Raw genomic sequence first — 27,684 nt, forward strand, 5'->3', positions numbered from 1 at the left:
ATTTTTCTTGTCTTTCTTTTTTTTGCTAAGCTGGCAAAACCAAACACTAAGCTGACTAGGGCTGGATGACTTCTCTGTCCCATTTTGAGAGAGCGCCTTTAGTTGGGCTGTATTCTCACACCTGGAACACAATGACCAGCACAATGAGAGAATTACCAACATTACATGAATTTAGTACATGTAAAATACTGGATAATCAACAGTCTCAACATAACTCTGTATAGTCTCTGCAGTTCTTTTTAACGTGTTTTTATATTATTTAATTTGTGTCCATTGTCCAATATCTTACACTTGTTTATTTTTATATTTGTGCAATACTTATGTTTTTATTCATTTTTAACACATTGACTACCAAATCACGGAAAACCCGTTTTTACTTCCCATGCTTTGGCTCCCAAAACGGGAAAACCCGTTTTGAGTTTTTTTTAAAAGTGGATTCTGAATCTAGAAATTCTAATGCACATTCTGTGTCATTTTCGTAATTATGTGATGAACATAACTGACAAAGATGGTGAAAACACCTACAGTCAAAACTCCTACAAAGTCATTATTTGGATATTTCATCTGTGCAACTTATCACAATGCAGTATTTTTGAGTGTTGTTACAGCGAATGAAATCATGCACACTTCCTGGTCACGTCACATCAAGTCGCCCGGGTAATCAAAACATACCTAGCTTCCTGTCAGGGCTTTGCTAGCTAATCGTAAACACAGGCCTACAGAAGGATAAGGAGGTTTGCTGTCATGAAATTAGGTATGGAAATGGAAGTTTGGAATGAAAAAACAGCACAACACAGCAGCAGAAACTAATGTTGGTGAGTGTACTTCTGCGCATCTACTTTTTGCTGTACTTGAATGACTGACATGCCCATCAGGATACACTAGTAACTAGCTCTGACTTCAGGTGATAATATTAGCTGTAAACGGAAGTGATCCAGGTGTTTTTTCATGAAAATAGTTAACTTGGAAGCGACTGGTCTTCTCTTTGGAGCGTGAAAATATATTTAGATCCTCAATTTAAACTCGGATATTCAAAGAGCGTCCGTGACAAAAAAGCCTTTTTATCCGTTCGAATGGGAGAAAGTGCCATTTTTCGCTAAAGTAGCTGCCGCTTAAAGTTGAACAACTTCGGAATGGAAGAACATAAAAACGTGCAGTTAACGTACAGCTTTGTAGAAAGCTGAGATTCTCAACTTTCGAACAAGCCCTTACATGTGTCTTTAGGTCTAAGACAAAATATTCGGTGCCTGGTCAAAAATGACAAAAAATGAGGAAACTGGCTGGGAGTCTAGGGCTAACATTTCAGAAAATGCCTGGTAGTCGATGTGTTAAGAGACAATCAATCAAACTTGTCAAGGGACAAAAGATGTAAATGAACCCTATGGCTATAATCTTGTATATTTTGCATTCGTCCCTTGGTTTAAAAAAAACAAAAAAACAAAAACGTGTTTTCACCGCACTGTCTCGCACAATTTTGTGTTAGTAAGTCCACCATTAGGATTCTGAGGAATGGCTTAGCTTCTGAATACTCCCAGAATGCTCTCTCACAAAAGATGATGGTTTGACAAATGTTGTCTCCATTGTTCCCTAATTTGTGGGACCTCTCTCTCACACACACACACGCACACGCACACACCACAGCACACCACACCACACACAAAAGTGTGGTTTTGATGGGGTAGCGCCACAACACTCATATTACATTAAACAACATTTAGCTGTCGTTCCAGTCCAGAGTTTGTCTGGCGGCAAACACCAGACTAAATCACAAGTGTTGAACAGGGTTCCCTTGAAACAACGTGGGGAAAGACACTTCACCCTGGGGAGATGAGGATGCAGAAGGGACTCGGGAGCTGGTTATATACGCCTATACCTTCCTCTTTACTTGTTGCCTTTTCTTTTTTCTTTTATCTTTTATTTTTATTCAACAATAACGGGGCTTTTTCTGAATGGGGAAATAGGGACGCTCCACCCTCATACCTCTGTGGGTGCACCCTCATACTTTTATTTTTATATATATATATTTGAGCGCCCCTAATAAATTTCTCATTCATGGGGGGGAACACCCCCTGTAACCTGCCATGATGCTCCCTCATGCCAAAAAATCCTAGAAAAAGCCCTGAATAAACAAAGGAAGAACCTTACTGTTGTTTCTGACTTGCATTAGGAATCTAACTGGCAAACCGATCCCAAAACACAACCTGCCATCAGTAATGCATCACGTATCGCAAGTATAAAAGTAAAACCCATTTTTGGAAAACTGTACTGTCTTCCTATAAAGACTTAAATATCTCAGCCTCTGAAACACATAAAATTGCATTTATAAGCCAAGGCCCTCATCTTGCCTTAGAATTTGTTCATTCAGCTTGTATAACTTACCCAGATATTTAAAAATAACAAATATCATGAGACTGAATGCTGTGCTGCGCAGCTTCAGGCGCTTGGGTCAGTGTTGTGTTACGTAGCATCAATGGGTTATCTAGTGGCCCATGGGCCAAAGGGAGCCTAGCAACTGACTTAAAGTTCATGTAGTTCATTAGTTTTTTTTAATGTGGACTGGAAAGTATTTTTTCCATCCAGCCCTCTTAGTACTAAAATTGAATAGCAATGACTTATTGTATGGTACTATCAATTTATTTACCGTATTTATTTTCGTCCTTCTTCTGTTTTTCCCCCCGGAGCGTTATCGTTGGAAGATGAGCCCGACAGTCTTGTAGGCCTGCGTCAGTCGCGAGTCAGGCGCCAAGGCCTGTCATTATGTCAGCTTGTGTTGTGGTTACTCACACACGGACCGATCATCATCAGCCATTGTGTTGTTTACAGCCAAACGTGTCAGCTGTTTCCGACGCCTCTTGTAGGAGCAGCTCTCCCTTGACGCCAGAGATGAACACTGCTGCATGTTGTTGCAGGCATTGTGCATTGTCTCTTGGCCATGTTTAAAACAAGTCACCTTACTGGTCAGGAGTGCTAGGGGTGCGTTGTAGTTGCTAACTGGTTAGCAGCGATGCTTTCCACTGCAGTGGCTTTGTCAATGGGTCTTGTCGTAAAGGCACAGTTGATTGCAGCTCAGTGGGGTTCAATTTCAGCCCAAGCTCCTTTGCTAACCCATCCACTCTCTCGCTTTCCCACTTATTTCCTGTCAAACTCGCCCACTGTTTTGTCCAGAAAGAATAAAGGCATAAAAGCCGAAAGACATCTTAAACTATGCACTCAGAGAGTGCAGACCTCCGCTAAGGAAGCTGTTTGATAGAACATTTGACTATGTTACACCCTATTTTTTTTTCTATTCTATTGTCTTTCTGCCTTCTTTTTATGTAGCTAGAAACTCGAAATTAGTCAAAATTCACCCTATCCCGCAATGGTGAAGATTCTTTTAAAGTGTCCTGTTTCCGGATCTTGATCAGCGCCAAAAAATGTATTGTCGCCAAAATTGAATCACTTGTTCCTCTTGTCATTTCCAACAACTCCACAAATTTCATCCCAAATCCGTTCATGACTTTTTGAGTTATCCTGCTGACATACAGACAGACAGACAAGCAAACAGACAGACAAACCAACGCGACCGAAAACATAACCTCCTTGGCGGAGGTAAAAAGAGAAGTTGCCATATTGGCGATGCCAGGGAAGACTGAGCTCTCCTCTGCTGTCCTCACTTTTTTTCCCCCTCTCTGCCACCATTTTTGGACGAGCGCCTAGGAGGCAAACCTTGAGCTCGAGGTCACCGTTTGGGGATGCCAGGCCCGTTCCTTAGGCACACAGTCACACAAAGGTTTTATATTTCCCTTCTCTTCTGCTCCCTGTCTCCTCTCTCCTCTCTCCTACCCTGCCTCTAGCCTGTAATCTGGCTCTGTCTGTGCTGTGGGTGCTGGACTGGAGCCTAGGGGCAAACCCCCTGGCATGGCACTCGGATCATAGGGCACTGGCTCTGTCTCGTTAGTTGCCCCCCTTTCTCTCCTCTTTGCTACTGCTGCTGCTGCAGACCAACTACGTGGAACACACCACACCACACCACACCACACCACACCACACCACACGACTATGAGTGTATTCTTGCTCCCCCGAAATGGAACAGGGAAAATGGGATGTTTCAAAGAACAAGAGAAGGGCATTGCACTGTGTATTGCAAGCATGCAACGCCTCTTTGGACTCTTCTCTAGTTTTCTAAATGGATTATGCTAATTGTGGTTTACGTTTGTAAATAATGTTTTGTTTTGGATCGGTCCCCCGGTGCAGTGTACTAGCGTTCCCGTGCTAGATTTTTGTTGTAAAGGCAGAGACAACGGTCCGTCCATCTGCCACTACCCTGCTCCTCCTCGCACACTGAGCTCGCTGGAGAAGCTAGCTGCCATTTTAAGGTGCTCCAGCTCCTTTTGGGAGGACGGGACACGGCATGAGCACTAGTATAGAGGGTCCCTGTGATCTTCAGAGCCTCCCAAGAGGAAGTGAGCCGAGAGGGAGATGTGTCTGGAGAGGAGAGGAGGAGAGGAGAGGAGAGGAGATGGGTCTAGGGATGAGGGGAGAAGAGATGCCTGGAGAGTGGGTAGGAGAGAAGAGGTCTAAAGGGGAAAGGAGAGGAGGCTGGGGCTGTGGAGGAATGGAGGAAGCCTAAGATGGAAGGAGGGCTGAGAGGAGAAGAGTCGCATAGAAGACGCTGATGTGGAGAGAAGAGGAGAGGAGCAGGGCCAGGCAAGAGGCGGCTTGGGAGGGCTAGTGTTGGGGCTAGGGACGAGAGGAGAGAAGTAGGAGCAGAGAGTGGGGAGTGGAGAGGGAGGCAAGAACTACTATGGAGGAGTGGGGAGGACATGGTGGAGGGAGCAGTGTGTGTAGCAAGAAGAGGTGGAGGTGAGTGAGGAGGGACGGGAGGTCCAGAGCTGGTGCTTCCAGAGGAGAGGAGTGACAGTAGAACAGAGCAGAGTGGGCTGGGGCTGTGTAGAGGGTTCTTCTCTTGGAGTGAGTGTCCTGTCCTGTCCTGTCCTCTCCTCTCCTCCCCTGGATGTGGGGGGAAGGCTTGCTAAAGTTAGCATGCCTGCCTGGAGGTCTTCTTCTTTGCTCTCTTGGTCTGCTGTGTGGGATCGCTCCCACAGATAATTGCTTCTCCTCGCACGAGCTTCTGGTTTACACAGAGAGAACAGATATACGCACATTATACAGAGCGCACACACACACACACACACACACACACACACACACACACACACACACACACACACACACACACACACACACACACACACACACACACACACACCAGCCCCTCTCCTCTCTGCTCTGGCTGCAGCAGACTGCAGGCAGGGCAGTGCCTTTTAAAGGCTGGAAAAAGCCCAGGGTTGTCTTTCTGAGCCCCCACGTGCAAGAGGAGGAGGGGGAGGTTTGTGTGTCGGTGTGGGTCTTCTGGCCTCGCTCCCAGGAGGGGGGGGGGCTTTGTGATGTGAGGGTCTCTCTCTCCAGCCTACCTAAAATGACGTGAGAACAGATGACTTGTGTATAGTTGTGTGTGTGTGTTTGTAGTGGAAATGGCTTTGTGCATAATGTAGTAAGAGATGTGTGTGTGTGTAATATTTTCATCAGCCTTGTTTTCTTTCATCAAACTTTTTTGTTTCTTAAAGGGGAAGAGCAACTGGATAAGGAGCTGAAGGACCTGTTCTGTTTTGTATTTAATGAAATACTAAGAAGCAGAGGCCAGGTTGCTCACTGAAAATGCAAACATTTTGTATTCATGGTAAAAGTTGCATAGTAAAATTTTCCAATATCAACCTCTCTCCACATCAAAGTTTCATTGTCATGTCATTGCATTGTGTCACTACTGTTTTCTGGCCGACCAGAGCAGTGCCCGTGCCCGCACCAGTTATGTTCGGCACCAAAGTGCCGACCTGCGAACCGCCTGTGTTCTTACCGGGCTCTGAACTTTTCTGCACGTGACTGTGTTGCACGGATGAACCTGCGATTAGGTGCAAAAAACGGGCACTGTTACGGTTCCCAGTTGGCCTGAATACGCCATTAGTTATTTGGTTTCTGTGTTAACTAGGCTTAAGGTAAATTAGGCATATCACTTCACGTTATTCATTATTTATCCATTTCTTTATTTCTCTATTTATTTGACCTTAATTTAAATGGGAAGATCTCATCGAGATATAAAAATCTCTTCCAAGGAGTTCCGGCCAACAGAACAGAGTAGATTCCCAGCCCTCTTGCTTTGCTTAAAAAAAAAAAAATAAAGCGGTGCATGCTTTGCTAGTCTGGCTTTGATCTTTGCACCCTTAAACATTCCCTGAGGTCAAAGATGCAGTGTGTCTGACACACACACGCACACACACGCACACACTTCTACTGACTGATCCCAGGTCAGAACGCACAGGTTGATCATGTGTGTGCGGCGCTGGCGGCACAAAGAAGCTTGCTTGGTCATTCCCTCTGGTTTGGTTTGACCATAACGGGTCATGAGAACCGTAGCCTGCAGCTCAGCCAATCAGCGTCCGGGAAATGTGACTGCCAGAGGGTCCTATGGGCCCCCTTCGCCCCTCAGCTGTGCCAGATTATCTTTTTCATCATGTCCTTGCAAGGTGTGTGTGTGTGTAAAAGAGTTGTGTGTGTGTGTAGAAGAGTTGTGTGCGTGTGTGTGCGTGTGTGTGCGTGTGTGCGTGTGTGCGTGTGTGTGTGTGTGTGTGTGTGTGTGTGTGTGTGTGTGTGTGTGTGTGTGTGTGTGTGTGTGTGTGTGTGTGTGTGTGTAAAAAAGAGTAGTGTGTGTGTGTGTAAAAAAGAGTGGTGTGTGTGTGTGTAAAAAAGAGTGGTGTGTGTGTGTAAAAGAGTGGTGTGTGTGTGTGTGTGTGAAAGAGTAGTGTGTGTGTGTGTGTGAAAGAGTAGTGTGTGTGTGTGTGAAAAAGAGTGGTGTGTGTGTGTAAAAGAGTGGTGTGTGTGTGTGTGTGTGTGTGTGTGTGTGTGTGTGTGTGTGTGTGTGTGTGTGTGTGTGTGTGTGTGTGTGTGTGTGTGTGTGTGTGTGTGTGTGTGTGTGTGTGTGTGTGTGTGTGTGTGTTTGAGAGAGAGAGGTGTGTGTGTGGAGGGGATTGGTCAGAGCAACCACCCCCGTGTGTTTTCAAATGAAGGCCCACTCTTTATTTATTTATGTTCTTAACAAAGGGGCCCAACCAGCCCAAACTCTTGTCCTCTTATGGCGTGTGTGTGCGTATGTGCGCGTGCGTGCGTGTGTATGCACTATTTTCATTGTCTCTTGCTTTCACGTTTTCTTTTCCCTGGCTCTTCAGAATAAGTCCCTCCTTTTTCAAGTTTTTTTCCACCTTACAGAAATAAGCTTATAGTGCTGTTTTACCATATAGGTGTGGGTGGGTTGAGCTGGTTTCTTTCTTTTATGTGTCTCCCTTCCGCTCCTTCCTTTTCTCCTCCTCTCTCTGTCCATCTCTCTGTAGTGTCCATCTTTCTCCGTCTCTTTCCGTCTATTACTCCTTCTTTCTTTCTCCGCCTGACAGTCTCTCCTCCTCGATCCCCTTGTATTGCTTCTCCGTGCCTCTCGCTCCCTCGATCCTTCACCATCACCCCCCCTCCCCCCAATCCAGCTCTTGCACCCTAGCCAGAATTCCGGCACATTATCCCGGGATTATCAGGCCCAGTCTGATGGCCGGCATATTGTTTGGCCTCCTAATCTACTCCATATTTAACTGGCCCGCCGTCGCGCCACCTCACGGACTTTAAAACTATACATAGCTAGCAGCCCCCCCACCTCGCCTGGGATCATTCGCTCGCTCAACCACTCACTCGTCCTCATCTAGACACATGCGGTGTAGAAATGCATGAGCAAACATACTCATTAGGTCATGTTCATACACATAGCACGCACACACACACACACACACACACCATTTAACCATATGCCTGTGTTGCGAAGGTGCACACATGCACATTTAAATGGCAAAGCTGGCATCGCACCACCACACCAATTTTATTATCTCGCATACGAACCGGATGGTCACCTTATGGCAATTGTCACTTGGTGCAGGTACACAATCACATTTGACATCATACACATTCCTACGCTCACACATGCATTCACACCATACATGCAACTTTACTCGCCAGACCCATGTTAACTGTACCTGATGAAGACGCTCTGTTGAAACGTTAGTCTAATGCACTGTACATATAGAATAAGCAGTCCCTCCAGTTTTTCGCGATTCAGCGATCGCGTGGATTCATGCAAATCCAATGATATTCCGCATAATTTCACGATGCCAAGTAATTCCTGTAAAGCCGCATTTTTCCCGCAAATTTTCCCCTTTGTCCCCTTCAACATTCTGTGGAGTTTATAGGCAGCTGGCATCCAGCATGCATACCTGTCAACTTTGAGCTCCCAAAATCCGGGAAAATTCCCATATTTTAAGCCAAAATCCGGGAAATTTTCTAAAGGCCAAATTTTGACAGTCAACTGGATGACAGAGACAGACGGTGCGTTCCACTCTGCTTTTCACAACAGCGCGCGTGCAAAGACAGATCCTGTCTAAAATCCCTCAGCACACGTTTTACAGCGTGGAGAAGCAATGCAATGAAAACAAAACTATGAAATGAGCGCAATACGTTTCTTCTTGTTGTTTTGTCGCACAAGTTGTCTGTTCGAGCAAAACTTCGTGCTGGTAGGCCTACAGGTTGTGATGGTTAATCGCATGATTCACTGTTCCGAGGCTGTGTTATGCGTTGCATGAACTGACGGTTTCTGAGGAAAAGAGTGGGCGCACAAGCGCTACAGAGCTCGAGGTTGATGGCTCGTATTTTCAAGGAACTTCAATTCTTGGTGGTATCTGGCATAACGTCTTCTGGCAAGTAGCTTGATAAGCAAGACCCTCGTCTCTCTCTTCAAGAGGGGGTGTGGCTAGTCGGACAGGGACGTGGGTAGCCTATAAATAAGCTGGACCGACGGTGTTTTTTGATAATCTGAAAAATCCGGGATATTTCCACCTGAATTACCCCCATGGCCAAATGTAACTTTTGTAAATGTAATTTGTGTTGGGATTTCTCCAGAAAATTAAAAGGAAGTGTGTTTCTGAATCTCTCTTTTGTCTTACGCCTGCTTAGACTGATTGTGTTTTTCAGTTACCAAAAAACCCCAGAAAGGGGCGCAAAATCTTTGCAAAAAATGAGAAAATGCCGCCACAAAATCAGACATTTTGACCGCAAAAATCACAAAATCCCAGTGCAAAATCCTGGAGGGACTGAATAAGGAAAAAACTAAATAGACATCCGTGAGGCACCAGATTTCTTCCCTTTTTTTTACTAATGTCTGGTCCTACGCTGGTTGCACCGGCTTGTCACCAGTAGCGCAGAGTACACGTTTCCCTTGTTCAACTGTGTGCTTTGTGTTTTGGCCACCTCTCAGACTTTTAGTCTATACATAGTGGATGGCCTGAGCAGCCCCTCTGTCTTTGCCTGGCTTACAGTACTCACGGGCCCTGTTGCCCACAGACTTGGATTGGCACTATCCTTAGGCCTACTAATTGCATGACATTCACACACACAGGCACATGGCATACCTGCTGGCATAAGCAGGCACATGCCTAGCTGCTGCATGCACACATGAGCACACAAATGAACACCAACATTCCACCTCCAAAACCAATAACATTACCTATGGCCCGGTACGGTCAAAGGCGGGAAAAGTGTCTGTGTGGTTTAGTTGTGCATACCTTTGTCATGATGATTTATTTTTTGGTCGCCGCTTGGCAGCACCAGTTTTGTTGGCAGGTGAAGTGTGGCCACTTATGGACAGATCAGCTGAGGGAATCCTCCTGCCTTGGGCAACGTAGCGAATTAAATGCTAACAAGGCCACTCTTTCAGTTAAACACACACACACACACACACACACACACACACACACACACACACACACACACACACACACACACACACACACACACACACACACACACACACACACACACACACACTGCGCTGTCCGGCTGTCTGGTTGTCCGTGTCCTGTCACCTCGTCAGACATGTCAAAAGTTAAAAAAAAGAAACACAGTTTCAGTCCAGGTAACTTATCTGAGTAACCAGTAGACCTGTGTACTTGTCTTATGATCAGCTGACTCTGCTCCTCTGAGGATGAAGTTTTTGATTGGTCCTTGTTAGGTTTTTAGTGTTTTTCAGTAACAACACACTCTGTTACACCATTTACTCCAATGTACCAAATAAGGTTAGATGGCTATGTAGGATCATGTGCTAGTGTTGCACTTACACCATGAATTTTTATACTTTTACTTTGGACACCTCTGCACCTTGTTGATATTGTGTTGTCATTTGGACTGTCCTAACACTGTTGTGGAGTTGCAAAGTGCCTAGTATTTTCAGAAGATTGAGAATTTTGTTCCCTTCCCTCTCAAAATCGTTCCTCGTAAGGTCAGATTTTTGACAGAATACAGCTCTGCTCTCGCAAACTACCGGCATTGCGCTGCCACAAGAACAAGGAAGTAGCGAGACGACAAATCATAGCGCCTTTTTGTCTGCATCCTTCGCGTCCCTCCGACGGATAGTTAGAATTTTTTCGAGGCGCTCGACGGCGGGCGCAGATCTTCTGCGCGGGGGGCGTGGACTCGCACAGACAGAAGACGGGCGGACGCAGAAGCTATGCGTCCGAAGCATAAATCTAGCTTACACCCCCACCCTCTTTATTTCTCTCCCTTTCCCGTCCTCTGCCACCTCTCCATTTCTTATTTTCCTCCACCTGTCTGTTCCTCTGTTTCTTTTTTTTGTGAAAATTTCAGTCACCTACAAGATTCCAACTGTCTTTCATTCAGCCATAAAGCCGCTAGCCATTGTTTACGGTTAAGTTTTTAACACTTGTTTAGTAGGATGATGGATAGGATTTTAGCTTTATCTTCACACACACACACACACACACACACACACACACACACACACACACACACACACACACACACACACACACACACACACACACACACACACACACACACACACACACACACACACACACACACACACACACACACACACACACACACACACACACACACACACTCTATTTATCCATGTCTACCTCAGTACATAAGTCTGTCAGCATCCTCTTCCAAGGAGATTTCCAGGATGTGTGTGTGTGCGCGTGCATGCATGGGTGTGTGTCTGTGTACAGGTGGGACGTCTGTGTGTGTGTGTTTACACATGTAGCCTGCTCCATGTGTCTGTGACCAGTCTTGAGCTGGGCTACATAGGCCTAAGTGGTGTACGGTAAATAGTCACGTGTGTGTGATTTACGAGTGCTCTTTTGAGTGTTTGAAAAGCAGGCGGGGCACCCCTAGTGTTTACACATCTACTGCAGAGAGGGAGAGAGAGCGAGCGAGAGAGAGAGAAGGAGAGCGGGAGAGAGAGAGATTTTGACGGTGGGGGTAGATTTGAGGGTCAGAATGATGTACGGTTAGAACTGTATACAGGTCATGCCAAATATAAGAGATTCGATATTTTGCTGCAATGAAAAGCACATTCTTGGATGAAGATAGAGCACGGTTTCTACGAACTGTACTCACGTTGCATAGATAGTTGATGTTGAAAGAGGCTGTTTTCACCTTTTCCCCAATAGTAAGGCTATTGAGGAGTAGCCATGCGAGTTTGAAAGGGTCATTGATCATCAGAAAGCACCGTCTTCCCGTGGCGCTCACAGGAGGAACCCTTCCCAGAACCCCTCCTCCCAAAATAAGTCAGATGCCCTTCAGGGAAGTGGTCCTTTGAACACTTCAGAAGGTGTGTGTGTCATGTGCGCGTGCGTGCGTACGTGTGTGTGTGCGAGCACGCGTGTGCAAGTGCTGACGGTGGGTCAAAGGTGGCACTTGTCCTGGGCCCACATAGAGAGGGGGCCCAGAATTGTGTCCTCATTACATTATATGTATTGGGCTGGGGGACCCTTTCAGACGACTTTGTCCTGGGTCCGGTCAAACCTGTCAGCGGCCCTGTGTGTGGGCGTGTGTGTGTACGAGCATGTGTGTGTTCATGTTTGTGGATGAGTGAATAGTTGACTTGAAGACCAGTTTGAGGAGGGGAGGGATCTCCAAAAGAATGTCAAAAGACTGAATCGTAGCCTGTTGGCCTACTCTTCTTGACAGACTGTTGCAACCCCATGTCCCATGCACCCAAATTGTGACATAGGCCAGCAGCTTCTAGTAAGGTGCACACTGCACTTTGTGTGAGTTAATAATTTGAGCTTAAACTTCTTTGGTTGTGTCTTCTCAGAAGGGTAGAGATAGAGATGGGCCTAATGTGAAAAGATGAAGGAAAATTATCAGACGATGGGGAACTTGGAATAAACATTTATGTAGTTATACGCTGCGAAAGAGAATAAAGTGGCAGCTTGGTGGTCTGAGGAAAGAAATGGCAACGGTTTCAAAAGTGATAATTCCAATGATGATCAATAACTTGGATATTAGTTATTAAACTAATCTAATTTTGAACTATTAATTAGATCAATTAGATAAAGTAAGATTATCTGAAGACTGTTCATGTCACCTGTTTGTGAGTGGCGGTGCATGCATCATATGAGGCCAGTTTATTGCCATCTGTTGTCAGACTTGGATGTGAATTAATTTGATCACTCTCCTCCTCCTCCTCCGAAGCCCGTTCTCAGGTTTTAATGGGTCACGAATGTCCCAGATTTGTATGCTACGGATGCAGCTGCCTTCATTTTCCAAATTGGGTCGCCAGCCACGTTTCTTCCTTTTTAGATAAGCCTTCACTCCAGTCCACTCGACTCAGAGCGGAATACAGAGAGAGAGAAGGACACACACACGCGCACGCACGCACGCACGCACGCACGCACGCACGCACGCACGCACGCACGCACGCACGCACACACACACACACACACACACACACACACACACACACACACACACACACACTAAATTGTGACACAGGCCTCTGCTTTCTGCTGTCTACTGCACAGCCAGGCCCTGCCTCTGCACTGTAATGGTATTCCATGGGATTAATGGGATATAGGCCGAACTTTAGCAGTACTGACAGAAGTGCACACAAGTTGGTCTGGAAGCATAGGCCTATTAGGGGTGTAAATAATAACCGATATGTATCGATTAGGGGTGATACGGTTCGCAAAATTCACGGTTCGGTTCATATCGCGGTGTCAAGGTCACGGTTTTCGGTTCTCTACGGTTCTTTTTTTTAGTTCATGATAAATGGTGCACTGGCTAATAGAATCGGACTTATCACTAAATATCCTACATATGGTTTGTATAGGCTTATAATGTGAAAATGGTATGATTTTAATTGTGTCATCCTCTGATTTGGTCTTATACGCTAATGTTGTAATCAGAGAGACTGGATAAGATACTCCTAGAATCTCTGTTTTACATATTTTTCTGGGCTGTACATGAATTGCGGTTTGCGATGGATTGCACTGTTCGGTTCGGTATGTGTGTGAATTGTACGGTTTCGGTTTTCGGTGCGGTTTGTGCCATCCCTAGTATCGATGCATCGGTCCTACGGCCGACAATCAGAACGCATCATATCGTGGGGCATTCCTAAGTATTGAAAATAATCGAATCGCTGTTGGGGGATGTACATGTCTTTCTGCTCGGGTACCGACAGATCAAAAAGTGATCTTTCGGATATCTGCAGCAGTAGCTACAGTAGAGGTGGTAGACTCTGTTGTGTAGCCTGCAGCAAAATTGTCATGAGAGGCCCCACCTCCCATATTCAAAAAAAATAAGAAATTGTTGTCATTTGCCATACTCAAATCATGCTATTATTCACAATTTATGACATGATTCTATCAACCAGCATTTTCACGGTTAGTTCCCCCTCTCCACGAGCCCCCCTGAAGGTGGTAGACTCTGCTGTCAGTCTACACCCATGCCATCAGCTAGTTGTAGCTCACCGTTGTCATCACCCTGACCGGCGCTAATGGAAGTCACACACTCCTGGGTATAAATAAATACCTGCCTCAGTCTGTCTGTGGGGACACCATGTGCCGGCGACCCCCTCCTCCCCCCATACCATGCTCTCCTCCAAACTCGCACTTCTCTACTACTCAGAGGGTGGCATCCGAGATGGGATGAGCGGGATCACACTACAAGCGCTGGCCTTGAAGCTTAAAATGATAGTCTGGACATCCTCTGTACCACCACCACCACCACCTCTCTGTTTGTATCTCTGTGTCTCTGGCTACTCAATTTTCCATAGCTCAGCTCAGCTGTTTTATCCTACACTGGTTGACGCACCACCATACATTGAAATCTATCTGTTTACTGTCTAGTGTCCGTCTACTCCCTGCATCGTTAGCATCTGCATGTCTCTAAAACTCTCTTTTGCCCCTCTCTGTCTGTCCCCTTTTAATCCCCAAAATGTCAGTGTCGGCGCCGTACAGTCCACATATTCGTTCATATTCTGTCTCTCTCTGTCTCTGGCTCTGTCTCTGTCTCTGTCTCTGTCTCTGTCTCTGTCTCTGTCTGTCTCTCTCTCTCTCTCTCTCTCTCTCTCTCTCTCTCTCTCTCTCTCTCTCTGTCTCTGTCTGTCTCTCTCTCTCTCTCTCTCTCCATTTCTCCACTCCCCTCATCTCACCTGCGGATGTTTTCCTTCCCTCTCCTACTCTGTCAGTGGGGAGACTTGTGCACCCGGCCACATCTGTCTGTCAGGGAGCTGAGCTGAGCTGCTCTAATGAAGAGTAAAGAAGTCGAGTCCATATGACTGGCCTAGCGCGGGCGGGTGGACTGGCGGCTCTCTCTCTCTCTCTCTCATCTCAAAATGGTGCCAGAAACGCAGTTTATTTTTAGCCCCTCTTGGTTTCCATCACGACACGGCGACAGGGAGATACTAAAAAGGAAACCGAGAGATGGGGGAGAAAATGAGCTCTTGAAGCACAGAGGGCAAAGTTGGGTGCTTTTGCTTTTCGCAAACAGAAGCAGCTCAAGCCTCTCCAGCCAGCAAGTTCTTCCCCACCCACCACCAGCTCAAAACGTTTTGAATGATCATTGATCTTGTATCATTTTATTTCGAACTAAGTTTTATAACTTGATAGAAATATGCAAAGTAGAGAACAGGACTGAACCCCTCGGGCCCGACACTGAAGAAAGTTAAACTTAAAGTGATACTGTCCCATTTTTGGAAATAAGCTCATTTTACGCCTCCCCTTGAGTTAAATAATATGGTTTTACCGTTCTCCTGTACTTTCAACCGTTCTTGGGGTATGGCAGTGCAAATTTTACCTCCATGCTAGCAGTTAACATTGAGTCCTATGAGACCAGCTCGCGGCTAACTGGTCTCATAGGACTCAATGTTAACTGTTAGCTTGGAGGTAAAATGTGCACTGTCATAACTAGAAAACGGTTGAAAGTACAGGAGAACGGTAAAACCCTATTATTTAACTCAAGGGAAGGTGTAAAATAAGCTTATTTCCAAAAATGGGACAGTATCACTTTAAGACCAAAATGTCTGACAAGCAATAAAAGTACAGGAGTGCTGTCCTGCTCTCTTTATTTTGTATAACTTTATTTCATAAATGATATCATTTATTCTTTCTGTATTTTATATCTTGATATGGACCATGTGCTCAAGTCTGTGACAAATATAGAATGCATCATATTTTTCTTGTTTAATGTATCCAGTTTTGAAAAGTCTGCCAAGGCCCGCCTTAGTATTGAAAAAGAAAATAGATGAATGCCCTCATGGGAACTAAGCCCTCGTCCCATGGGGGGCTGTAGTGCCCCCGTTGAGAAACACTAGTAGATGGATGAAGAAGCCTCAGTTGGATTTTCAAGTTGACACAGTAGTCAGGGTCACTAAGCAAACTTTGTGTCTTGCTGCCAGTTCCATTTTTTTCTCCTTCTGATCTGCCATTTAGTCAGTGAAATCTTCTTTGCTTCTTTTACTTCTGTGTCTGTGTCTCCGCCATTCTCTCCATTTCCTTCCCCTCTTTTAATTGATGTTTATACCCCCCCTCCCTTCACCACTCCACCACCTTGTTCCCTCCCTCATTCAGCTTCAGCCACGACTTACCTCTTGACTCCAGTACTAGCACACAGATCCCATTACCGTGTGTGTCTTGTGTCTGAGAGGATACTAGTCTCACTCGTCTGATTCTCCCAGGGACCACATGACTCAAACCAGGGCAGTTCAGCGGCTTTGTTCAACACACTGGTGTGTGTGTGTGTGTCGTCTGTGTCTGTGTCTGTGTCTGTGCCGGGTTTTGTGGGTGTTCTCCAGCACTGCTGTCCTACAGCCAAGGCCCAGTCCTTCCAGTAGCCTTGCCAGCTAGCAGGCGAGAGATGGAGAGCGACGGAGGAGTTGTGTTTCTGTGTGTAGTAGGGGGGGTGGCAGCACAATGACATCCATTCTTACATTAATAGTCAGATTAGCTCCCTCCTCCCACTCTTATTGTGTTGCGTGGCCACGCTGTGGGTCAATAAATAGGGGGGCCACTGTACGTGCCCGCCTCTGCTCTGCACCCTCTGTCACCCCCAGCTACTGTACGCCCCGCCATCACCCCCCACGCATCCAGTGGTGACGCGCACCATGTGGGTGAGCAGAGTGACGATGGTGGCACTCTGTCTGGGTTGAAGTGAAAAGGCTTTTGTTGTGTATGTGTGTTGTCATTGGTGTGTGTGTGTGTTGTCATTGGTGTGTGTGTGTGTGTGTGTGTGTGTGTGTGTGTGTGTGTGCGCGCGCGCGCGCGTGTGCGCGCTAGGTTGCCAGCTCATGTTTTGTGTGCGTGTTCTCGCAAACCATTACTGCAACGTTTAGGGACCAAGTGAAGTGGCAAGAATGTTTGTTTGCTATACCACTTGATAAGAATTAAGTGTCTGTCAACGTGAACAGGAGAAATCTTACCTTTACTCAAACCTTTATTGAAGATTTGCATTGAAATCCTATTGGGCGCTAAAATCACAGCTAAAATCAATAATGGACCTAAAGATTTTTTTTTTTACTTCTACCAGTTCCTAGTCAGTCACCCTTGTTTTTGTGCTTCTGTTCTGTGAACCAGTTTGCTTTTGCACTTTACTACACTGATGTGGGGGGTATTTTCCACACCCGCTAGCCTTTTAACAATTACTGCCATTAGCGGATTACCATTGTTGGTTTGTAGGAGGGAGGTGTGTGTGTGCCTGCGTGCGTGTGTGCCTGCGTGCCTGCGTGCGCGTGCCTGCACGCGCGACAGTGATCGTGACGTACAGTACAGTGCAGTGGAGGGAGATGGCAGAACTGCTCTGTTTGCCTTAAGGGGCTCGGCTGGTGAGCTTTAGCCAAAGAAAGAGTGAGAGACTTATGGCAGAGAGAAAGAGGGTGTTTGTGTTGGAGAGAGAGGTAGTGTGTGTGTGCATATGAGAGAGAGGGAGAGAGAGAGAGCGACTGTGTGGGTATTAGTGAAGGGAGCGTATGTGTGTGTGTGTGTGTGTAGGAAGAGCGATAACCTACATCTTGCAGTTGCAAAGCTTGTGTGTGAGGAGTTGAAGTATGCAAACAAATCCATACAAGTCGCCCAAGTGCTGCCCCGTTGGCTGTGTGAATCGCACGCACGCACGCACGCACGCACGCACACCTCTCTTTCTCTTTCTCAAGCTGTTGTGTGTTTCCACGCATGGACATGTGTGGTAACTGATAAAATTGCCGTAATATTGTGGAGCTTTGCATCTGTTCGTGTTTTGAGTTTGACTGGTTAAAAAGTCTGTTATGTTTTTATTTATTGAACCACTCCACATTAAGCGTGTTGCCTCATGGCAATGTAGTCAGAGTTGAAGCAAATGGATTACAAAAGTGCTCACAAACATGCAAAATAAGCTTACCACAAATATGCAATACCTTGCTTGCCGTCTGTTATGCATGCAAGTTGCAACTTTGCTGGATTTTTTGCCTCCCCACACTTCCGTGGTTGTAGTAAAACAGGAAGTAAAAGTACCATGTTTAGAGAAGAAGTTTAGTTTTTCCAACATGCCTAGTCGGAGCTCTGGCAAGTGGCTCTGATAATGCCAGAAAGCGGCTAAGGGTCTTGCATGCACAATCACAGACGCGCATGCTCACAGACGCTCACACTACACGCGCGCTCACAGACACACAAACCTGGGGAATATCGGATCCGTCATCCACATGGACACCCATGCACTCTCCTCTCCTCTCCTCTCCTCTCCTCTCCTCTCCTCTCCTCTCATCCTTTCCTCCTCTCCTCTCCTCTCCTTCCTCTCCTCTCCTCTCCTCTCCTCTCCTCTCCTCTCCTCATTATACAGGCCCAGATAACAGAGCAGAGGCCCCCGCAGACTAGTGCTGGCCCTGGCCATGTATGGAGCTGCACGCAGCCCAAATTTGGACAAGGATTCCAGCCAGATAGTCGTGTGTGTGATCGTGCGTTTAGATTTGTGTGTGTGTTTTTTCTTCGTCTCTGTCGTCTTTGTAGCCATAGCAACCCCATAGACAGACCCTGCGTGATGAGGCCGGGGGTCTTGTTGAGAGAGAATAGAGAGATCAGCGGAGGGAGCGATATTAGTTGGAGGGAGAGACATAGATAGCTGGAGAGGTTGAAGAAGGAGGGAGAGAGAGAGGCCGAGGGAGAGATGAGAAACAGAAAAGGTTGTGGGAATTTGGAATGAAGATTATCTGCAGAAATCTGCAGAGATTCAATAGGAATCTGAGCCTAAATGCTTCTGGATAAATGTGTGTGAGAATGAGAATCGTCGGCCCTGCCATGGCCAACCGGTAGGGCACTCGCCTACCATGTGGCTGACCCGGGTTCGATTTCCGGCCCGGGTCCTTTGCCGACCCCTCCCCGTCTCTCCCAATTAACTTCCTGTCCACCTCTCACGGTCCTATGAAAAAGTAAAAAAAAATTTTTTTTTTTTAAAACAGAGAATGAGAATCTTAAGACATACATCCTCCAATTCGCCCTTTTCTTTGGTGCTCTGCATACGGGCACAAGATCCCCCCCTCAGATATTAGTTCCTGCAGCCTCTCCCTCATCCCCCTTCGCGCCTCACCTGGCTATTTTCATCTCCCAAGCTTGATTGTCCATGTTCTGTCCTCCCCGACCAGTATCATCTGTGCCTTTGAAGTTGAACACACCTGAACCTTGCAGGCATTTTTGGTCTGTCTTGGACGAGTATCTATCCCTCCCTCTCTCTCTCGTTGCGTCCCCTCTCTTTATTTCTCCATCTCTCTCTCTCTCTCTCTTTCTTGCTCACCCCCCGTTTTGGAATGTTGCCTCGCACACAAAGTTCTGCCAGAGAGTACAGTGTGCAGCTGAACCCAGCCCCCCACCCCTCACCCCCTCACCACTCACCAGACGTGTTCTTGTAACCCCTCTGCCCCCACTCTTCTCCAAACACCCCTCCCTTCTACAGTAGAAAAGGTGAGACCATTGCTATTTTTAGTAACAGGGGAAGCACAGTGTAAGGTTAGTCGTGCTGTTGGGATGAATTTCATGCCCATCTGTAGTGACGGCCGGCAAGCCAGCCAACCAACTCGGCAAGCTACTGTAGCATCAGCGATTTCTTGCGCACAGAGTTGGCTCGTCTCAGTGCATTTAAGCATCTTGTGTAGCCTAGCACAGGCTTGCACCTTGCGAAACAGCTGTGACGTGAGCTTTTCCACTTATTCTGCCTCTTCAGCTCGTAGTAACTCTTCTTCCTCTCCTCTTGTCAAGTCGTGGCACTCTGTTAATGGGGACCTGCTCGTCCTCTTTAAGCCTTGTGTACTTTTTTCCTCTCTTCTGCAGTATAGTATATGTATATGATCATTTATAAGATCATTATTTTTTATACATCATTGTCATGGCTCCGGGATTCTTTGACTGTGTGACTGTGCTGAAGTTCATAGGTCTATGCTGTTTGGCTTTGGGTTCTTAATCCCAAACTTTACTTTGGCAACAGTACTTTTAAACATTTCGATTGGGCTTCCGCTGGCAGAGGTTGGGCAGGGGAGAAAAAGAACCTTAAAATACTGTTTTTCCAAAGAAGGGGGGAGAAATAAAAAGGCGAATATCCCTGCCCTCCACTACATCGCACCTCTGTAACTGTGGTATTGCAAGCAGCCTGACTGTGTCACTCTATCTTGGAAATTAGCACTGCTACTGCCAGCATTCCATTCCATTGCGTTGTGGAGGTTCCGCTCCGTTCCAACAGAAGGCAATCATTTTTCTGAGAGGTTCCCGTCTCTGTCTCTCGCTGTCTCTCTCTCTCTTGCTGTCTCTCTCTCTCTCTCTCTCTCTCTCTCTCTCTCTCTCTCTCTCTCTCTCTCTCTCTCTCTCCAACAGAAGGCAAGCATCCCTCTAAGATCTGGCAGCTCCATGCTCCATGCCTCAGCCTTGCTCATGCTCCTGACTCTGCTAGGTCTGCATGCTGTCCATCTCAGCCCAGGGGTTAGATGGGTTCAGAAAAGCGGCACTTTAAAAAATATATATTTGGGGGGGATTTTTAGGCCTTGTTGCATAGGAAGTGAATGGGGGGGAAAGGTGGGGAAGGGAAATGAGCGCACTCAAACCCAGGTCCTTGCGTGCCTGTTGCCCACATGGTGTCACGGCCAGGTGTAATGGCGTGCTGCACCACAGCGCCGCCGAAAAGCTGCATGTCTCTTGGAATCCCAACTGTCATCTAATACTTTTTTTTCTTCTCTCACGTCATTCCTCCCCTCCCCTCCTCTTCCTGTTCTTCTCGTCTTTTCTTTTTCTGCAGGCCTGCATAGACGATAACGTGGACATGGTGACGTTCCTAGTGGAGCATGGGGCGAGCATCAACCAACCAGACAACGAGGGCTGGATCCCTCTTCACGCTGCGGCCTCATGTGGATACCTGGACATAGCCGAGTAAGTGGCACCAGCAGGGCCGCTGACAGCTTTGGCCGGGCCCAGGACAAAGTCATCTGAAAGGGCCCCCCTGCCCAATATATATAATGAAATGAGGACCCAATTCTGGGCCCCCTCTCTCCCTGGGCCCATTTATCCCCCCCTGCCAGCACCCCTGGCCACCATATCGCTGCCTTACATCAGTGGCTAATAACGTCACATTACAATGTTGCTATTGAATAAGAGAAATGGGTGCTTATTTGAATTTGCTAGCGCCATCACCTACTGTAGTTTTGAGACGGATGTTCGTGTTTTTTGTGTGTGTTAATTTTCTTTTTTTAAAATCAGTCAAACTTTTTTGGCTTGTGACCTCACTTTCACATCCAAAAGATTTTTGCAGAATTGAATGTGGTACTTGAATCACAATATTAATGACTGTAGTTGGAAAAATATTTTTTTCATCAGTATTTTCCATCACTAGACATTTCAGGAGACCCCATTTAAATTGACCCCAAAGACCCCAAGACTGAAAATCGTAGCAATGTATTATGTTGCATGACATTACATTAGTACAGGTTATTGATTACAGTCCCTGGAGCAATGTGCTTTTAGCTACCTTGCTCAACTGCACTTATGTCATGGGTTGTGTGGGATTTGAACATGCAAATGCCAGATTTCAAGAGACTCCTTAACCATCAGACCGTGGATGCACACCCACACAGTACTGTATTGCATTGCTAATCCTAGCAATTAACCTAGCTTTGGTTCAGCATTACACGGCATCTTACTGACCAGTGTACACAATACAGGACCATGTTTACCAGGACCCAGCCAATGAAATTCCGCATTGAAGTGAAGTTGGGTAAGTGACTTGTATACAGAAGAAACTGGCATCTATACAGTGTGTGAATGTCCATGCCGGACAATACAGGATGCATCTTAACCAACTTGAAAGGTGTCGTGACTTCATGTGCAAAGGGCCATTTGTAACAACCCACACATGCTGTAATGCATTTGTATAACAATAAGCCAAGCCCTGTTTCAACATAACATTGCATCAATACCTAGTAGCATTCTTTGTAACTCAGTTACCTTGTTTGCAACAACCCCGTCATATTGCGTTGGTATTTGGCCATTAGCCTAGAGCCCGACAGAGCATCCCCATTTGTAGCCTTCCTTTTAAACACAGCCATTGAAGGTGGGGGGGTGGGGGTGTCTGTAAGGCATTTCCTTTCACGGGACATCGTGGAAATTCTGTTTTATGGTCAGGGAAAATCATGGGATTTTATGTCTGACTTGGAGAGGGAACCCTGTGTATTTTGTGATCAATGCCACAGTGAATTGGAATAGCACACCCGCCGCCCTTTACAGCATGTCCTATCCTTTCTGGTGTAGCACGGCAACTTTTACACTTTTACACTTAACACACACGCCAGCAGGAGGCTGAAGGAGTAAATCAATGATCCAATTATATCAAGGGATGAAGTAGCCATGTAGAACCACCTTGGAACCATGGGAACTTTCATCCTGGATCAATTGTGTGTGTATTTTATCCTGAGTCCGCATGAGCAAGCAAGCCCATTTAGGGAGGGGAGCCACAGCACCCCTTATCCTAGAGATCAATCGTCAAGTTTAATTAGCTCATCTTCATCTAGGTATTGGCCATGTATAAATTACTGCTGCGAAAGCTGCTCCTCCACGGTGAATATTTTAAGCATTTATAGGAAAGGTGCTACATTCGATTTTTAGGTTTCACTGTTCTATTATTAGGTGCATAAACATTCTGTATGCGGTCAATTGCACCTTGCTCATTGCATCGCATGGGTGTTTCTCTATAGCTGAAATGGCTCAAGCAAAATTTGAAATGCTGTCCATAGTTCTGTCCCTGCCCATTTCCCACTACCTCAGCCTCATGCTAGATCAGTGAGGTGAGGTAGGGGCAGGGTTGCCAGATGAGGCTGAGGATTTCCAGCCCAAAAAGGGCTCCAAACCCACCTGGAAGCACTAAATCCCGCCCAATTCGATTGATTCTTATGGCCATAAATTCTGTGTTTCTTTCTGTTAAGTGCCATTTTTGCCTGCAGACGGCCATCCTAAGCAGCCCAATTGGGCGGGAAGCCACCCAATCTGGCAACACTGGGTAGGGGTAGGGTGGTCTCCCTTACTATAAAGTGCCCCGGCCAGAAAAACCATGTGTAGCCCTCCTTGGCCAGTCGCCCACTCTTCTGCGGCTAGGCTAGATACTGAAACGTGTGTGTCTCTCGGCTCAGGTCCAGCTCTATTAGTGACCTCTGTCTAGTCTACACACATGGTGTCCCCTGCTGACGAATGGCACTCCGTTAATGCGTTCAGATATTTCATCTCTTCCTGTGTTCCTCCCTGCTGTGCCCCTTATTCCAGAACCCTCACCGCTTGCAATACAATGCTACTGTCAGTCTTAAGTGTTTGATCCGTTGTGAGGTATTGAATCATGGGTGCGCTTTGAAAATGTGATTCTAATCAAGCGTGTAATTGCCAAGTACAAACCCCAAGGGAGGTCATGAAGGCTTTGTCTTGCCTGTAGTGGTATGGTCTTCCCTCATGCACATCTTTTGCAAAGGTAACTTTCTGTCTATAATACAGAAGTGGTCAGGCATGGCAATCAGTACAACTGTTTTGGAGTACCAAACATTTAAATACATCAACTGGATCTAAATAGACTAGGGTGCAGTGTTTACTATACAGTTGGCCATCCTGTGGTGCAGAACCACAGTTTCAAAAATCAGCAATACAAATTGATCATCAGCCTCACATGTCAATAGGGGTATAGAACTTGAACTGGACCAATGGTTTTTAAGATCTTTTTTTCGTCTTTTAGACTTAATTAGTGACAGGACAGTTTGAGATAGAAATAGAAAATGTTTGAGGGACTGGGAAGGGTCGGACCCAGGCTGGAACCCGGGTTGGCCACATGGTAGACGAGTGCCATACCGTTAAGCCACAGTAGGGGCTGGACTGACGGTTTTTGGCCTTAGCACCACACGATGCTTTGTGGCCTATGGGAAGCACTGGGGGAATTAAGTTATGCATCATTAGCAGCTGCAATATTTTTTACTCTGCTGTGTAATGTAATTGATTCTAAATGATGCTCTCTAATTTTCTCTCTAATAGTTTTATTGACGTTTTGTAAGAAATGGTAACTGTTTTTCTTTAATTAATCAGACTTCTTTGTTCTTATAAGTGGTCATACAAGTCTGGCCTACTGTAGCGTAGCACAATTTACTTTTTTCAGCCTCCACCTACCACACTCTGCCCTTTGATTCTCAGATCACCATCACACCTAAGTAGTGAGAGTAAGGTTGGGCTTTCTCTTTGTTTGAAGGGGATAGCCACACCGCATTGGCGTAGGCGGCGGTATTGCATTTTATTCTGGAGTTTTGATATTGAGTTGCGTCCTCACTTTTTTTCTGTGGCGTCTTCAGTTCTCCTGAAGGTTTACCTTTCTGACGTTAGAGATGGTTATCGGTGGACATTGAAAGCTCCAGTGAACCTGTGCCTGTGTGTTCTTTTGCCACTCATTGTTCAGGGTACTGAGATGGGAGGAGTGGGGGGGCGGTGTGCTGTTCTGACCTTAAAATGTCAACGCATTATGTTTCAGAAGCCCTTAATTATTGTCAGGAAGGAAAGGGAAAGAAAAAGAAACTATTCCTGTCAAAAGTTAATAAACCAATGTTCAACACTGATGCCCCCCCAACCATACCATTATTACCCTGATGTTTTTGTACTAATACAGTGTCTCTGAAAACCCATAATGAAGACATGTTGGTTTATCTATGGCTGTGGTGATGCTGACCCACAGTGGCTTCCAAGAATCCCGTTTTCAGTGTTGTCGTTTTATATCGAATGTCTTCTGGTCCCCTCTGGCTTGGCTTTAATTACGAGCACGGAGTGCCGCTCCACACTTGTCTCCTATTGTGCCGTTAAGTCGTATTACCTGGGGGCGGTAACCCCACCCGTGTGTTCAGGAAGACGGGGGCTTTCTTGTTCGACACAATGGGAGGATGGACAGGATGGAAGGTGAAAAAGGCTCGCCAACATGAGTATTGTCCCCGAAAGGTTGAGCAACAGAATTACCGGTACTTTATCATAACCATGTTCGTTTCAGCTAGTATGGGCAGTGTTTTTTTTTTTGAGGATGCAAAATTGCATGAATAGCATAAATGTACTTATATAGGAGCTGGTGGCTTGTTCCACCATTGATTGACAAAAACAGTTTGCCCCTCCTCTGGCTTAAACAGGGGGGGGGATGATGGGCGCTGAAAAGGCAGCAACCAAAATCCTTCACAAGGCCCAAGTACTACTAATACCACAGCCTTTCCCCAGTCAGGGTGGACCACCAACCACAAACCCTGTGGGACTTGTAAAAGAAACCCCCAAAATAGGCATAGTCAAATGTTAATGCGCCAAAATATATACCTTCGGTTTGTGGACCCAATGTTTCTGGGGGAGAGGTTATGGGGGAATCCTTTGAGAAGTGTGTGTGTGTTTTGAAAGGGGCTGCAACCCTGAAGTGAAATTTGGGGGTCTGTGCGCTTTCCCTCCATGTCGGCGACTAGACTTAATTGCTAGCAGCCTCTGTCAACATATGTGTTTTCCTTCTCGATGACTACTAGTGCTCTGTCAGTAAAGCGCAAAAAAAAAAAAATAGAGGCCAGACTTACCAGCGAGCCATTTTTAAGCGTGCTCTGCGTAAAAAGGCTTGAAGAGATTATGACGCTGCTACACTGGGTTAGGCAATTTGTGAGCAGCTGAGCATTGAAGGCATGTGTAGTCATGTTTCTAATTGCGTCTGTATGGTAATGAAGAATTGTCGATGACCTTCAGGGGGCCAGTATGCAGCAGTCAGTGTACAAGCGTTATGAATATGGCGTATATAATATACGTTTTTGTGTATATATTATTATTATATATCTATTGCTATATGTATATTATATTATAAGGTGACCTTGAATAACCTGCAACTTGCCATGTGAGAAACATTAACAAAAATATTATTATTATTATTATTATTATTATTATTATTATTATTATTACGAGTGTTGTGTGCATGTTGGCCCTTTTTTACTCTAAGGTCAAACGGTTTGCCTTTAGCATTCCTCTGGGGGCTACTCTACTGTTTTTCCACCAAATGATACGCTTGGCGGTGTCAGTCCAGAGAGGCTAACCGGTAATTTACAGGGAAAAACACATGCCAGCAGTGTTATGGTATGCGTTTTATTGATCAGCAGGCAAAGCTCCGGCATTTAAGCTTACCCGCAGTGCAGTCACTGTCTGGACAGCAGACTGGGCCAAATCCTTGCTTTAGTTCTGGGACTATTTGGTTGTTGTTCTGATGCTGGTACCGTGGACTATCAGGCGTCTTGGATGCAAATGCGTGTTAAAATAGGCCGTATTTCTCCTTAAACTGCTAACCTCGTTCCTCTGCGTCCTCAGGTATCTAATCGGTCAGGGGGCGAGTGTGGGCGTGGTCAACAGCGAAGGTGAGACGCCATTGGACATCGCCGAGGAAGAGGCCATGGAGGAGCTTCTGCAGAATGAGATCAACCGACAAGGTGCAACTTTACACAACCTATACATACATGTGCATGCGGCCAACAGTACATGTGCAAGCGCACACACGCTTTGCACAACCTATATGTACATATGTATGCACACGCACGCACGCACGCACGCACACACGCACGCGCGCACACACAGAAATTCAGAGAACTACAGAGAAATGTGCACAACCACACACATTGACATGAACATGCACACAGGACACAAATGCATGGCCAAACAGATGGGTGCGTAACTATGCATGTATACTGACAAATATACAGCAAAAAGGATACATATAGGTCAATAAGCACACACACACACACGCACGCACGCACGAACGAACGCGCACGCACGCGCACGCACACGCACGCACACGCACGCACGCGCACGCACACACGCGCACACACGCACGCACGCACACGCACGCACACACACGCACGCACGCACACGCACACACACGCACACACACACACACACACACACACACACACACACACACACAAACACACACACCAGTAGTGACGACGGTGTTGTTACCCAACTTCCACTTGCAAGTGCTGCCTATCTTCCTTCTGACACATGCACAGATACCTCAGATAGGTGAGACGAGGTCAGGTGAATGCCATCACAGCGTTGGGCCATTCCTCAAGACTCCACTGACAGGAGCTTGCTGTGCCGCTGAAGCACTGTGTCACTTTATCGTGTGCTTGTGACATGTTTGTTCAGGGATTTGGTGAATTGATACTCGCGAAGTGGCTTAGGGGCGGGCCCTGTTTGCTCTGGATCATAGGTGCGTGCGTGCGTGCGTGCGTGCGTGCGTGCGTGTTCTCAGCCAGGCCAGTGTGACCTGTTGTCATATCAGAGAGAGTGAAAGAGAGGTTTTAGCTGTTGTCCAGTGCTTCAACATTCAGCAAACACCAGCTTCAGCGTAGAATACCTGTTCTTTCTTTGCCTGCCATTTTTCTTTTTCTTGGCCCTATTCTGCCATTCTCTCCTTTCTCTCCCCTCCTCTTAATCTCTCACTCTCTCTTCTTTTATCCTCCCCCCCCCCCTCTCTCTCGTTCTTTCCATCGACATATCTTCCCTCTAGGGGTGTGCAAAAAAACGTCATGACAAGGCATAGTGAAACTTATTTTCACGATATTCTTCTATTCTATATACTGCAACGATTCATGACAATCGATTATTTAATAATCATAAATGCAATTTGCCACTGGTTCAATTTGGTCAGTAAAGAGTAGGTAACTATTTCTGTTGTAATGGAAGCTCTCTCCCTGATGCTAAAATACTAAATTAAAAAAATCAACCTATGCATGCA

At 46.2% G+C, this 27,684-nt stretch overlaps 1 protein-coding gene across 9 annotated transcripts in view; it reads left to right on the forward strand.

Annotated features, from left to right (window-relative positions):
* ppp1r12a (protein phosphatase 1, regulatory subunit 12A) overlaps positions 1-27,684 on the forward strand; it is a 111,617-nt gene that overhangs the window by 25,848 nt on the left and 58,085 nt on the right. For all 9 annotated transcript variants that reach the window (XM_063217144.1, XM_063217151.1, XM_063217152.1 and 6 more), the window contains exons 2-3: positions 20,677-20,807; positions 26,259-26,377. In XM_063217144.1, coding sequence (XP_063073214.1) covers positions 20,677-20,807; positions 26,259-26,377 — 250 coding nt within the window. The remainder of the gene's footprint in view (positions 1-20,676; positions 20,808-26,258; positions 26,378-27,684) is intronic.

Source organism: Engraulis encrasicolus, chromosome 15 (genome assembly GCF_034702125.1).
Source record: "Engraulis encrasicolus isolate BLACKSEA-1 chromosome 15, IST_EnEncr_1.0, whole genome shotgun sequence".
Classification (NCBI taxonomy): domain Eukaryota; kingdom Metazoa; phylum Chordata; class Actinopteri; order Clupeiformes; family Engraulidae; genus Engraulis; species Engraulis encrasicolus.